Source organism: Lygodium microphyllum, chromosome 22 (genome assembly GCF_053477565.2).
Source record: "Lygodium microphyllum isolate KBCC chromosome 22, Lygodium_microphyllum_v1.1.10, whole genome shotgun sequence".
NCBI lineage: Eukaryota > Viridiplantae > Streptophyta > Polypodiopsida > Schizaeales > Lygodiaceae > Lygodium > Lygodium microphyllum.
Window position 1 is genome coordinate 96,965,286 of NC_141156.1, and position 14,481 is coordinate 96,979,766.

General features: G+C 41.7%; 1 protein-coding gene across 1 annotated transcript in view; it reads left to right on the forward strand.

Moving 5' to 3' along the window:
- LOC148017425 (callose synthase 9-like) overlaps window positions 1–14,481 on the forward strand; it is a 202,201-nt gene that overhangs the window by 34,264 nt on the left and 153,456 nt on the right. Inside the window, exons 2-3 of the mRNA XM_087662494.1 lie at window positions 3,312–3,409; window positions 3,683–3,840. Coding sequence (XP_087518620.1) covers window positions 3,312–3,409; window positions 3,683–3,840 — 256 coding nt within the window. The remainder of the gene's footprint in view (window positions 1–3,311; window positions 3,410–3,682; window positions 3,841–14,481) is intronic.

Below are 14,481 nucleotides of genomic sequence, written 5' to 3' on the forward strand. Positions count from 1 at the left end.
CTTAAAGGGTATGCACAGTCTCTGTCCAGATCTTGGAGAGAGTCTCTGCAGTAGATATGTCCAAAAAATCAATAGCTTAGCTACTATATGGTTGCCCAGATGTATCAAGCAATAATGCTAGTTATGTGCTCCCATTTGTGACAATGCCCCTGAGTATATATCGTTTGTGAGAAATCTGGCATGAAAGTCCTGCTCGCAAGCTACTCCGAGATGAGATAAGCATGACACCCCTGTACATCCTCATACCCACAAGCTCGGCCTCTCTTAGTGACCCATGCAAGTGTCCCCCATGTAGCAATCATAGAATCTGTAGTGCCATGAAACACCATCATAAGGGCTCTCCTTCAGACATCTTGAGCTTGTGGGAAATCCCATAAGCAATGCCTTTGAGTCTTCTCATGCTCCCCACATGTAGCGCAAGGAATAGGGTCTTTGCCATAGCCAAGCCATGTACTAACTGCTAAACTCTTGTGTGCTAATAATCAAAGAAAGAGTGAAATCTTCCTTGGTCTAAAGCTGATCGCCAATTTCCTCGAGAAATTTGCAAGGAAAGGCTATGATATACATTGGATAGTCCAATGTTTAGTTGCATTCTTCTTTCTAACCTAGTGGTATAGCTAAATGAGGGGATGCTACAGATGGATCTCTCCATACCCACTTCTTGAGATCCCACTAAAGCCTTTGTAGGGGCCTTCTCCTATATGCTCAATGTCTCCATCCATCTTCCATACAAGTCCCAACGTCGGGGTCTAAGTACCAAGTCCTATCATAATGAGCCACAACTCTAATCCTTTGTCGAGAGCATCCTGTGAACTCTAACTGATCCAGATTCTCTTGCCTAAGTTTGTCGTCCATCTCTACTAAAAAAGTAAGCATGCTCTCTCCATTGGTGGCTTCCATTGTAAGAAGGATCTCTCCTCTAGTAAAGAGCCCTACCCTTGTCTGATTTGTCATTGTGTCATTTCTCCACTTGAGTAACCACCTCCCTGATGCTCTCCATTATGAATTTGATCCCCTTGATACCTCGAAGTCTTTGTCTTTGTATATGAGCCGTTGGAGATGAAGGATATGTTGAAATCTCTCCGGATGATGGTTGCTATCAAATAGATTGCTCGCAGCTCTTTGGGAGTGAAGAAAGCACAAAAATGTAGGTATTTGACACAAGCTTGGTAAAGAGGGCATAACCTACTGTAGATGGCCTAAATTTGCTGCAAATGAAGCCTCCATAAAGTGGCTAATGGCTGGGAATTGTCGTTTGGGTGTTGGGGTGTTATGAAACCACTCTTTCAGTTTAGTTGCTTCTATAAGGGTTTCATCACGGACAGCCCCAAAAAGGGCTAGGCAGCCACATTCTAGGGCACCGTCCTAAGAGTGATCGGTGGGGCGCCACCCTAGATAGACTGGTGCTTATATATAGGCCACCCCTTACCTAGTTCATTCCATCTCTTGGTCACTTTTCCTCTCTCTAGCCCTTTCATTGCCCTCACACCCCTTGAGGAGGATATTACGGTTTGTGGCTTGTGGCTCTTCTCTATCACCATCTTCTCCCTCAACTTTAGGCCATCACCCTTCCATTGCCCTCACACCCCTTCAGGAGGATATTGCAATTCATGGCTTGTGGCTCTTCTCCCTCACCTTTAGGCGCAATCACCCTTTGTGTTTGGAGCATCTTCCACCTGGCATCACGATCCCTCTACTTGGGGTCAGCACCCTTCTCCTTTTAGCTCCGCCTTCACTTGCATTTTTCGGCCTGGAGGCCGCCTCCACATCTGATGTCACCTTCCCTAGCTAGGCGTCAGCATCTTCTTTCCTTGCGTCACCCCTACACTTGGCGTCAGTTTTTGCAGCCCTAGGTACCTGCGTTTTTGGGTTGATAGGCCTTCATGGGCTGTATTTACCCTCTAGGTGGTTGCCTCTTCATGTGGCAACCTACATCTCATCAAGTATCAGCTCATATAGGCTTCTGGCATCTGCGCTTGCAGCCTTGGCCCACCTCCTAGCATTCGAGGACTGATCTTTGACAGTTGGTGATCATTTCCTTTCTCCTTGATGACATCAGAGGACCGCGGTTCACTCATGCTCAATAGTGTTTCTTCATCTTCCAGTGATTACTTCGATAGTCCATTGCTTGGAGGATGCGTTTCACTCCCTTCACCGTGCAGATTCCCACAAGTGCTGTCGCCTGATTCAGATATGGCAGTGCAATCATCTTTTGAGCTTTGGCTTTGCTGTATCAACTTTTCTTCACATAGCATGATTCAATGCTTCGTCATCTTGTTCTCTTGTGTTTTTGAGTTTGTCTTCTCTCTTAGTGTTTGCCATACACACTGTGTTTCTCCCTGCAAACCCTACTGTCTTGATATTTTGACATGGTATCGGAGCATACCTATTATTCTAACATAGGGTGCCAAGAGGAGCTGGAAACACACAATAATGATGAAGATGATTTGTTGTACGAGTTGAGGGAGGAGGGAAACCAATGAATGCAACAAAGGAGATGATGAAGAAAAAGCCGGTACGGTGTGTGGATTCCAAATGCAGCAATTTGGAGTGTCTGGAGCTGATGCCGATGTGAAGAAGACCTCTAGAATGAAAGCACTCGTTGGTATGACACCATGATCATGTGGAGGGCACTATGAACTGAGATATTTGCTAGGATAGGGGTGTGGACAGCAGTGGTAGAGGGCTGAGGCTGAAGGTGTGATGGGGTAATGATGAAGCATGAATGAGAGAGTAAGCGTGGAGGGAAGATGGATTAATGCCCGCGCTTTGTTTATAGGCACGGGTCATTGATCTCTCTAGGGTGGTGCCGCGACACTAAAAAATGATACTAATAAAGCCATTTTGGGGCAGTGGATGGAAACCAAAGCAGGAATTAATGGAATACAATGCACTTAGTGACTTTGGTATCTCAACAAACCATGGCATCGATTGATGCTGTGGTGGACAATGTTTATTTTGGCATCTCGATGGCAGAGTACCAACTAGAGAACACGCAGACAAAAAATGGCCAACAAGAGCATATGAAAAAGGGCTTTATTTTTTTTGCCACAACATAAATTAGAGCAATGCTCACAATTGAGCAAATACAACAATAAGCTATCCTGCTCAATGTAAACACTTGTTATAAAGATATGACTTACTGTTAGAATATTGATGTACTTAGCCTCATAAAGCAACATTCTGTGTACATGTCTGACCTATTCTACTCTGATTGCAGTGTTATGAACAAACTTTTATAAGAACTTCTGTTTGCATGTTTCACAATATTCTGATGTTCTGATTTGGAGTTTTGTTCTGGTTTGTGGCAGTTTGCGAGCATGCATACTACCTATCCCAAGATTTGGATCCCAACAGTGAGGGTAGGGGAGTGTTGCAGTTCAAAACAGGGCTTCTATCAGTTATCAAGGTGTGCCAACTCTAAGTAACTTGCTAGTTTAAGGGCATTTCTTGATAAGTTTATGTAAAGGTAGTCCTGAATGTGTCTCAAGTGAAAATGTGTTGTCTTACATTATTTATCGATGATACAAAGTGATCAAATTTCTCTCGCATTTGTATGTAAATGTGTTTGCCATTAGAAGCAATTTTCAGATTTATTGTATATATACTGCTTTTTCTGAGAACTTCTCTTAGACTTGGTTGGCCTGCTTTTTTTGTGTGGACCTTTCTTAACTTGCTGCAGCAAAAACTTGCAAAGAAGGATGGTGAAAAGATTGATAGAACAAGAGACATTGCATTATTAGAAGAATTCTACAAGGAATATAGGAAGAGAATAGATGAGATCTGGAAAGCAGAAGGTTCATGGAAGGCATCCAGTCTTAATCGAGTGGATTTAAATGAGTAAGTCCTGTTTTTCTTGTACCTTTGCTTATTATATCTGAGTGTTCATCTTCAACTGTGTAACTTTTCTTGGCTTAAAACCTTGTATATGGGGTTTAAAAGACTCCTTTTAAAATTCTGTATAAAACCTGCATGGGAACATTAATTTATACACTCATACCCATGCGGCTGCACGGATGTGCTCAATGTAACACTTATTTTCTATGGAAAATCAATGCTTATCCTTTTTGCATATTTTATGGGGAAACTTGACACATACATGCATGTGTACCACCCGAAAGAAACCCCAGCGACCCACCTCCTACCATCCAGACACCACCATTGCCCCCACCCAAAAAAAAAAAAAAAACTGCAAAAGAGGTGAAAATCTAGTTGAGGCAAGAGGCAATGAAAATTGGCCAAGTGTGCACAATACCCTCTAGATACCCAGCCAGCTGCCCACGCATCGCATCCACCAAATCAACCCCTACAAACCCACCATCACCAGCAGACACCACAAATCCCTTCCCCCCCCCCCAAAAAAAACGCCACACACACACACACTTCTTGAACACCCACAAAAAAAACACCCCACAAAAGAGGTGGAAATCTAGTTGAGGCAAGAGGCAATGAAAATTGGCTGGGTGTGCACAATACCCTCTAGATACCTAGTCAACAACCAACCCCAATAAACCCACCACCACATATTAAAATGGGCACAATTTTTTTATAGTGCAACCATATTATTGTATAATAATATCATACAAAGATAGTTGTTAGTCATTAACAACACAAGCAAGGTCAAAAACATTGAAGCTTATAGCAACCGTGGAGTCAACTTCTAAATCACCAAAGACCATGTGATTGCGAGATTTCCAAATGGTTAGAAAGCTTGTAACTTGCACCAAGCAAAGAATTGAGAGAACCCCTCAAAGGAGCTCTGAAAAATCACAAACTCTTCACAAACCTGTAAGAAGATGTTTATGAAGTTTTTCCGATATCACTGTCAAATATTTTCCGTTATACTAATGATGTATATGCCTGGGTTTTGTAACAGTCTTCTAAGTGGATTATACAACCACAATAGAGGACTACACATATCCTACTAGAGAGGCTCTACTCATCATTTCTTTGTGTGGCTCACTTCATTGCGCAAGGCTTTGGGTAAGGCATAATTTATCTCATTAGGTGTATCTACTTTTGATAAAGAATTTGACACCGTGACATGCAAGAGTTCGAGTCATGGCTGTTCCAACCATCCACTGGGCTATACCAAGTGTTAGCCATGGCTTGATGCATGATCTTTACCCTTAGGATGGTTATATAGGCAGTTCTCAAGCGTGACCTGAAGAGGTATCATTGGTGTCTTTCACGTTTTGGTCATTGTTCATGATCACGCCTAGATGTATGACGGAGATTTCTGATTATCTATGAGATCTGACAATTGGTGCCATGTCTTTCTTTGTGTTTCTAATCTATTTTCAGCATACTCTCTGATTTCTCTGATTTGCTGTTATGAGTGTTGTGGGATGTATTCTCATGCTCCTATGCCATTATTTCTAGGTTTTTCTATTAGTTGCATAATACAATATGACGTATTTACCATATTGCCTATAGCAGAGTGCTATGTTCCTGTATGAGGCATTGCAGTTCTCTTAAGCATTCCACATAGATTAGGGGCTCAACAAAGGTGTTGGAGTCCAAGTCTGTAGATAGAATGCATTCGTGGACCCCCCATCCCCGAAACAATTGTTCCGTTCCATGGCCCACTTCACATTGTTTCTTGCCCATTCCCTTCTAGTTCCCCACTCTTTCTTAACTATTCCTTGATCACTCACAAGTATACTAGACCATATTATACTCTGCTCTCCTCTCTCGCACTCTTTGATTCCTGAATTCTCACCTCTCTCTCTCGGTCTCTCTTCAAACTTTCTTTGTTCTTTATACTTCTTTCTCTTATTGACACCATGACTTTCCACGGGGTCTCTCCTTTTGATGCTTTTGCTTCTACTGAACCTCAATACATGGAGAATGCCCGTTCGGCTTGTCTCAAACCTGAACATACACATGAGCAATGTCTTGAAGTGTTTTTTTCCATTGCCATGAAGTTGGTATAGAAATTACAACTCCACCCGGTATCCCCTAATCGAGTTTATTATCTGTTATGAGAGGGTCCTATAGTGGATTGTTATGAGAGGGACCAGATTGTGCTGACTTTGGATCTTTTGATCCAGCAATGCCATTAGCTCTTGGACTTCTGATTGATGAGCCTTAACCATGTCAATGTCATGCTTGGCATACCATGATATTTTGGTAAATATTCCTCTTTGTATATTGGGTATAAAACTCATATACTATTTTTTGAACTTGATGGTTGTTGCTATGTGATCGAGGGTTGTTTATTCTGTGGGATCAAAGAAACTAATGTACATGTGATTTTAGCTTTGGAATTTACTAGATATTTTTGTGACCTAGATATTATTATTTTTGTTTGTTTCATCAAAAAAGTTCAATCACTTGATTTGCAATGTAATTTAATTTCTTTTAATAATAGTGCTAATTTGAATTCAAGTGTAAGCAAATATTTAGATTCAATTCGAATCAAATACGTAGATGTTTTCTTGTTCGAATTACTTACGACAGACTTTTGTCATCTCATGATACATTAGACCATAGGATCGAGACGTTGCTTGATAGTCATCCTATCTCTTGATAGCCTTATAGGTTTAGCTTGAAAGAGGAGGAGAAAATAGCCAGGCAACTTTACGATTACCTAGCTAAGGGTTTTATTGAACCAAGTAAATCTCCACGGGGTACGCTTGTGCTTCTTGCTAAAAAGAAGGATGGCATGATGTGGTCTTGTGTTGATTATAAAGGTCTCAATAAAGTGACCATCAAGAACAAGTATTGGTTACTACGGATTGATGACCTTATAGATTGACTTTGTGGTGCGTAATATTTCACCAAGATTGATCTTAGGTCTGGTTACCATCATATATGGATGGCTTCAGAGGATGTGGAAACTATGCTTCAAATGCAGTGTTGACACTTTCAATGTTTGGTCCTACCTTTTTGATTAACTAATGCTCCCAAAACTTTTCAAAACAGATATTGAATGATTTGTTTTGTTCACATCTTGGAAAGTGCATTGTCATTTTCTTCAACGATAGATTTATCTATATCAAAATGTTGGAGGAGCACACGATTCATTTGTGTATCGTCTCATGTCTCTTAAGATAAGAGCAATTGTTTGCAAAACTATCGAAGTGTGATTTTTTTCGTATTGAGCCCTATAGCTTGGACATGTCATTTCAATTAATAGCATTTGGATTGATTCCAAAAAGGTTGGAGCAGTGCTTGATTAGTCTATTTTGGGGAACATAAGGCAAGTAAAATATTTTTTAGGTTTTATTGGATTTTTCAAAAGTTAAGTTTATAAAGGACTATGTGTTAGCTTGCCACTTTTAGTATTGTTTGTTTGTCATCTCCCGGTTGTGAGCTCTTGTCAGATTTTGATGGAGACATGGGAGCTTTGGCATTTAGTATGCATTTCTCTTGTTTTGGGCCCTTTCCCTATGTTTGTTAGTTGGTTTAGGCCTCTTGCCAGTGCCTGTTTGCTTCTAGACTGTCTAGGATGCCATGGCATTATTTGTTGCATTTTTCCATGCAGTCGGACTACATTTATTGCAGTTCTACGGTCTTTTTCAGCAGGTTGGCCATATATAGGCCCTCTTTATGCAAGTTGGTCAAATTTAGGGGACTTGAGCTATTTATAGCTGGTCCCTCCTCACCTTCACAATCATCTTCTGTTGGCTGCTCCTCCGTCTTTGGGCATACTCCTCTGTCTCCAATGCTGCTACTGTTGCCAATAATCTGATGTGTAATGTGCAAGTACAAAGTACAACACTTAAACCTTAGGGTTGTAAGAGGGTGTTTACATGGGAAGAGTGTAAAACACGATAAGTGCCCAAAACTTTGAACATAGGCACATAAAATAAAAGATATAAATGTGGGGGAAAAAACCTCTCCTATAGAGAGTAAAAAGTGCTCCAGTGTCCTACCGAAGATCATCGACATGAAGTGACAGGTTAGGCCCGAAGATCGAGACAGCAGGTGTTTGTTGCGCGGAGAGACAGAGAGAGTGAGAGAGAGCAGAGCAGAGAGTGAGCATGTTTGTAGGTACAAAGAGGAGAGTGTACCTTTAGGTTTTTAGATAGATATATATGTGTAAGTACAAGAGTACAAGTGCTAAGGGTGTGTTCACACCCGAGCATATTTAAAGGCACAAGGGCCTTTATTCCCAACAACCGCCCACCTAAAGGCAATGTGCCTTGAGAGGAGAAAAGAATCAGCTAAGTAGTCTATCCAACTCCCATCATCTGTCGGCAATGAGTAAACTGCTTTGCTGAAAGACCCTTCGTGAGAAGGTCTGCAGGATTATCATCTATATACACTTTGACAAGCTCAATGCTCTTGCTGTCAAGTACATCTCTAATGAAGTGATACTTCACCTGTATGTGCTTTGTCTTTGCATGAAAGACAAGATTCTGTGCTAGCATGATAGCACTCTAACTATCACAATGGAGAATAGGTAACTTTGTGATACCAAGCTCTCCTACCAAACGCGAAAGCCATAAAGCCTCCTTGCATGCCTCAGTGGCAGCCACATACTCTGCCTCTGCAGTAGACAATGTAACACACTTTTGTAGTGTGGAGATCCAAGAGACTGCTCCCCTGTGAAAGTAAACAGAGCATAGTCTGTATCCGTAAAGCCAACAACAGATGTCTTCTGCTTTCCAAAGCAGATGCACAACTTCTTTGTGCCTTTGAGGTATCTCATAATACCTTTCACTGCTTACCAATACTTCTTGCCAGGGATTGCTATGTATTTACTAACCACTTCCACTGCAAAGGCAATGTTAGGATGTGTAGCAACCATAGCATATATTAAACTGCCGATAGTTGAAGCACATGGTATCTTAGCCATTTCAGCCTTATCATCATCAGGTGTAGGGCTGTTCTTTGCACTGAGTTTCACATATGGAGGCAATGGAATCCCAATTGTTTTTTCCTCCTCCATATTGAAACGCTGCAAAACCTTGGAGATATACTCCTGCTGAGATAGATAGAGTAATCCTTTTGACCTATCTCTGAGTATTCGCATGCCAAGAATGTGATTTGCATCACCAAGATCCTTCATGTCAAAGTTGCCATGAAGACTTTGCTTCAGTGAGTCTAAGACATGAGCATCCCTGCAAGTAATCAGCATGTCATCTACATACAAAACCAAGATAATCAGGTTGCCATTTGCTGCCTTCTTGGTGTACAAGCAGGAATCCACTTGACTTCTATGAAAGCCTTGGGACTGCATGAATGTATCAAACTTATGATACTAGTCTCTTGGTGCTTGTTTCAGCCCATACAAGCTCCTTTTGAGTTTACGTACCATCTTTTCTTTCCCTTTTTCCACAAACCCTTCAGGCTGTTGCATATATATGTTTTCATGCTGATCACCATGTAAAAATGTAGTCTTTACATCCATCTGTATGAGTTCCATATCTTCAACTGCAACCAAGCCCAAAATGGTTCTCAATGTAGTCATCTTGACTACAGGAGAGAAAATCTCATGAAAGTCAATTCCATGCTCCTGTTTGTACCCCTTTGCAACCAATCTTGCTTTGTACTTTGGTGAGGAACCAGAAGTGACCTTTATCTTGTAAACCCATTTGCATGGAAGTGTTTTTTGCCCTTTAGGCAACTGCACCAAGTCCCAAGTGCCATTTTTCTCAAGAGATTCCATCTTTGACAACATGGCTTTATACCATTTCTTGCTGTTCTGTTTGTCCATTGCTTCCTTGAAGCAAGACGGGTTCACCACAGTCTGTCATCATGACATAATCAACCACATAATTTGCAAAGGACAAATCTATTAGGTTGTCTAGTAGCTCTAGACGATCTCCTAACCCAATGATCATTGTTTGTTGGTTGTTCTTGCAAATTTCTATTTTCAGCATGCTGTCCTGGCATTTCAGCCTGCAAATCAGCATTAACAGCTTGTTGTTGTGGCTGTTCTTGCACATGTGGTGGTTCATTATCATGGGCAATAGCTGGCTGATCATTTTCAGCATTATTTTTTGCATTTACAGGTTCATTTACAGCAGGTATTTGCTGTTGTACAACGGGCACATTTTGCTGTCCAAAAGATATCTATTCTCGGAATACAACCCTATGGACCTCCTCAGTCTTTTCGGGCTGTTTATGCATGCAATCCTCTCAGAAGATAACGTCATTGTTGCGTACTACTTTTCTTTTCTCGGGATCCCACAATTTATTCCCCATTTCACCCTCGTCACCATATCCTAGGAAAATGCATTTACAGGACTTTGGCTCAAGTTTGTTGCGTTTTTCTTTACGAATATGCACAAAAGCCTTGTAAACACTTTTAGATGAGCATATGAAGGTGGCTTTCCTAACCACACTTCTTGGGGAAAACAACATACCTGGTGACCGATTAATTAAGTGAATAGTTGTCATAATAGCCTCTGCCCAAAAACCATGGGGTAATGCAGCATGAGACAACATCGTACGGACCTTATCCTGTATGGTCCGATTCATAGGCTCAGCAACTCCATTTTGGGGTGGATTATGAGAGGCAGTGGGCTCCCTCTTTATCCCTTTGCTGTCACAATATGCCTAAAAGGCCTTGGACACATATTCCCCACTATTGTCAGAGCGAAGACACTTAAGTGTCTTATCAGTCTAAATTTCAGCCAATGCCAAGAATTTTTTAAACTTGTCAAGCACTTCATCCTTGCTACGAAAAGGATAAACCCATACCTTCCTTGTAACATCATCAACAAAGGTGACAAAATATTTCTTTTCCCCTAAAGATAGTCCTGGCATCTGACATACATTTGAATGTACTAACTCTAGAGGAGAAGATTTCAAAGAAAGAAACTTTTTGTGAGACGTCTGCACATGTTTACCATAAATACAATGATCACAATGCTCAAAATCAGCATAATGAAGGAAGGCAAGTAACCCAAACGAGAAAGCACTTTCATTTCTGTTTGACTCATGTGTCCCAACCAGCCATGCCACAAAGAAACGCTTGGCTGTTCGGTCACGATAACAACATGGTCACGCACACTAGATACATAAGTGGATACAAAGTATCACTCTTGCAACCTCTGGCAATAACTCTAGATCCCTTACAGATATTCCATTTTCCATCACCAAAGGCGGTATGAAAACCATCATCATCTAGCTGCCCTGTGCTAATCAAGCTCTTCTTGAGTTGAGGTACATGCCGTACATGCTGAAGTGTGAAGACAGAGCTATGCTGAAACTGTAACTGCACACTGCCAATACTTGCAATGCCACATGCATAGTTGTCCCCAAGATGGACAACACCATGTCGACCCCCTGAATAGTAGAGAATCACTCACAATGAGGGGTGACATGAAAGGAAGCACCTGAATTGAGAATCCAGGTATACTTGTCATCGTCTGTATCTGCAAGTAAAGCATGTGCACCAAAGTGTGAAGAGACAAAGAGTATGCCACTCCCACTATCACTGTCATGAGTGACTACATTTACCACTTCAATTTTGACATTGCTTTTCTTAGGCTCACTATCTTTCTTCTCTTCCTTGCTATCATCTGTCTTCCTGCCTTTTCCTTTCTCTTTCTTCCATTTGTAGCAGTCACGTTTAAAGTGATCTTTCTTGCCACAATGATGATATTCAACATCTTCGCCACGTGTTTTACTGCATCCCTTGCTATCATATTTGCCTTTTTGCTGTGATCTGCCCCTAGTATGCAAAGCACTGGAAGACTTATTGGATGCATTGTTTTGCCGATTCATTTCTTCCATGAGTAGAGCACTCTCTACATCAACATACAAAAGGATCACATTAGAATTGCTCATAGCAGTCCTGAATGTATCCCAACTCTCTGGTAGAGTGCAAAGCAAGAAAGTAGCCTTAAATTCCTCATCAATCATGAACTTCAAGGCAACCAGTTGGCTGAAAATAGAGTTAAACTCACTCAGATGAGTAGACATTGTTGTACCCTCTTTCATACACGAATCCATAAGCTTTTTCAGCCAATATGCTTTGCTTGCGGCACTTTTTTGTGCATACAGTTCTTCTAGTCGAGTCCATATAGCATATGTAGAATCCGAACCTTCAATGTTAAATAGCAAGGCATCAGAAATCGATAGCTTGATGGTTGAGCATGCAAGCTCATTTAACTCATCCCAATTGTCCTGTTCCATATCCACGAGCTTATGCCCCTTTGGTTTTGATCGGCTTTGCTTGCTTCTTTTGCAGCAGGATATTGTAGTACTGTTTTTGCCAAACTGCAAAGTTGTGTGCTCCTTCAAGCTTCTTTATGTGCATTAGATTAATGTTGTCATTGCTGCCAGCCGTGATTCTCAGCCCAAATGTGACAAAAAAACAGCAAATGCAGGCCCAAAACTGTCACCCAAGTGACCAAGGTACAAACAAGTACCAACTAGTAATAAATAACCACATAGAAGCACAGATTTCAGATCTATAATTAAATTTTCAAAAGCACCAAACCATGTGCTACAGCATTCTACAACTGATTACAGCTGTTCCAAGGGCATATACATCACATTACATGAGAAATCCCAAGTTTTAGCTGCAATTTTTGTTGTACATGTACCCACGGGCATAAAATTTGACACGCACGGTGAAGAGAAGCCCAAAATTTTGTGCTCAAAGCATCAAACACATATTTGCATTTTCTCTATCATGCATAGAACAGGTCAATTTTGCCAAAATAGAGCAATTTCAGCAAAACCCCCAAATTTTACCAAGTGTTGATGTCCAAATTGCGTGGAATTAAACCTGCATGTACATAAACTGACCAAATGCTGCACAGATTTTGCCCGAACTGTGAAAGCCCCAAATTGCACGGGGTTCAATGTGCATCAATGTCGAGAAATTGGGTAAATTTTAGCCCAATTTGTGCTTGTACATGAAAAGCCCCAAATGTCGGGGAGAAAATGTCACAAATTCTTGCAATTTCTGAGACAAATATTTATGTTGCATCTTGCTCGCACCAAATTTGGATAAATCCCCAAATTTTCCAAGTTATGTATGCATTAATTTTAGTGAAATTGAAAGAATTTCACTAAAATGTGAAAAGCCCCAAAATTCTTGGGCAAATGTGCACCGACTTTGCAATTTCTGAGTTAGATTGTCCAATTTTGTGTAAGATCCCCAAATTCGGTAAAAGCCCCAAATTTTCGGGCCTAAAAATCTTCACAGATTTGCACAGTGTGCGTGCGCGCGCGAACATCCGGAGGAGAGGAGGCAAATTCAAAGGGGATTTTTAAGAAATAGAATTTCTGATTTAAAAAAAATGATTGGGGGGGCCGTTGACCTGTGGGGTGGGTCGCGTGACGTGCCATCATCACGTCGCCTGTTCGACCGCCGTCTTGTGATGCCACGCGTTGGCGCTTGGTCGCTGGCGTGGTGTGTCTGGTGCCTGCGTGCCTTGTCGTCGTCAACTCATCTACAACGTCGCCTTTTGCATGCTGTCAGCTGTGGCCAGTCTGCCGCCTTTTATCTGTGACTCGTTTGCCAATTGTTGGCCCACTCGCTAGTCAACAGTCGTCCGTGTGTTAGACGTCCATTACGCCTGTACCTGACTAGTCACTTGGCACGTCGTGACTGGTGCTGTCCTTTGAATTTTTGTATCAGTCGATTGTCTCCTTTGCTCACGAGCCTGCTTGCCGCAACCAACTGCTCGACTGTGACAACTCCTGCTCGTCGAGTCCACTTGGGACTCTTGCAACACTTGAGCTCTCTTGCTAGCTTTGATACTAGTTTGAAGTGACGGGTCAGGCACGAAGATCGAGACAACAGGTGTTCGTTGTGCGGAGAGACAAAGAGAGAGAGAGAGCAGAGCAGAGTGTGAGTACGTTTGTAGGTACAAAGAGGAGAGTGTACCTTTAGGTTTTTAGATAGATATATATGTGTAAGCACAAGTGCTAAGAGTGTGTTTACACCCGAGTACACGTAAAGGCACAAGGGCCTTTATTCCCAACACGGCACTCCTCTGTGAGTGTATGCGTGAGTCAAACCCAACAAACCCCCCTGCAGTGAAGAGTGATCAAGATACAAGGGTCATCCACCACCAAAGGAGATCAAATTTAAAGCATTGTGAAATGCTTCAAATTTGTCACGAGAAAGAGCTTTGGTGAAGATGTTTGCCACAGTACTCGTGCTAGGACAGTAGACAAGGTTGATATCACTTACATGTAGCCTCTCTCTGACAAAGCGATAGTGGATCTCAATGTGTTTTGTGTGTGCAGGAAACATTGGGTTCCGTGCCACTACAATGGCACTTTGATTGTTAGTAAACAAAGGAGTAGGCTCTGTGACAGATACATCCAAATCAGCCAACAAGCGTTTAAGCCATACGCATTCAACTGTGGTAGTGAAAGCTACATTGTATTCAGCTTCACATGACAATGTGGCAATAGTGGATTGTTTCTTGCTGAGCCAAGAGATGCAAGGTGCACCAAGAAAGAAACAATTGCCACTAGTGGAGTGATGAGAATCATAATCACCAGCCCAATGAGAATCACTATAAGCATGTAAGTGCAGTGGTCCCCCCTTGGCATAAA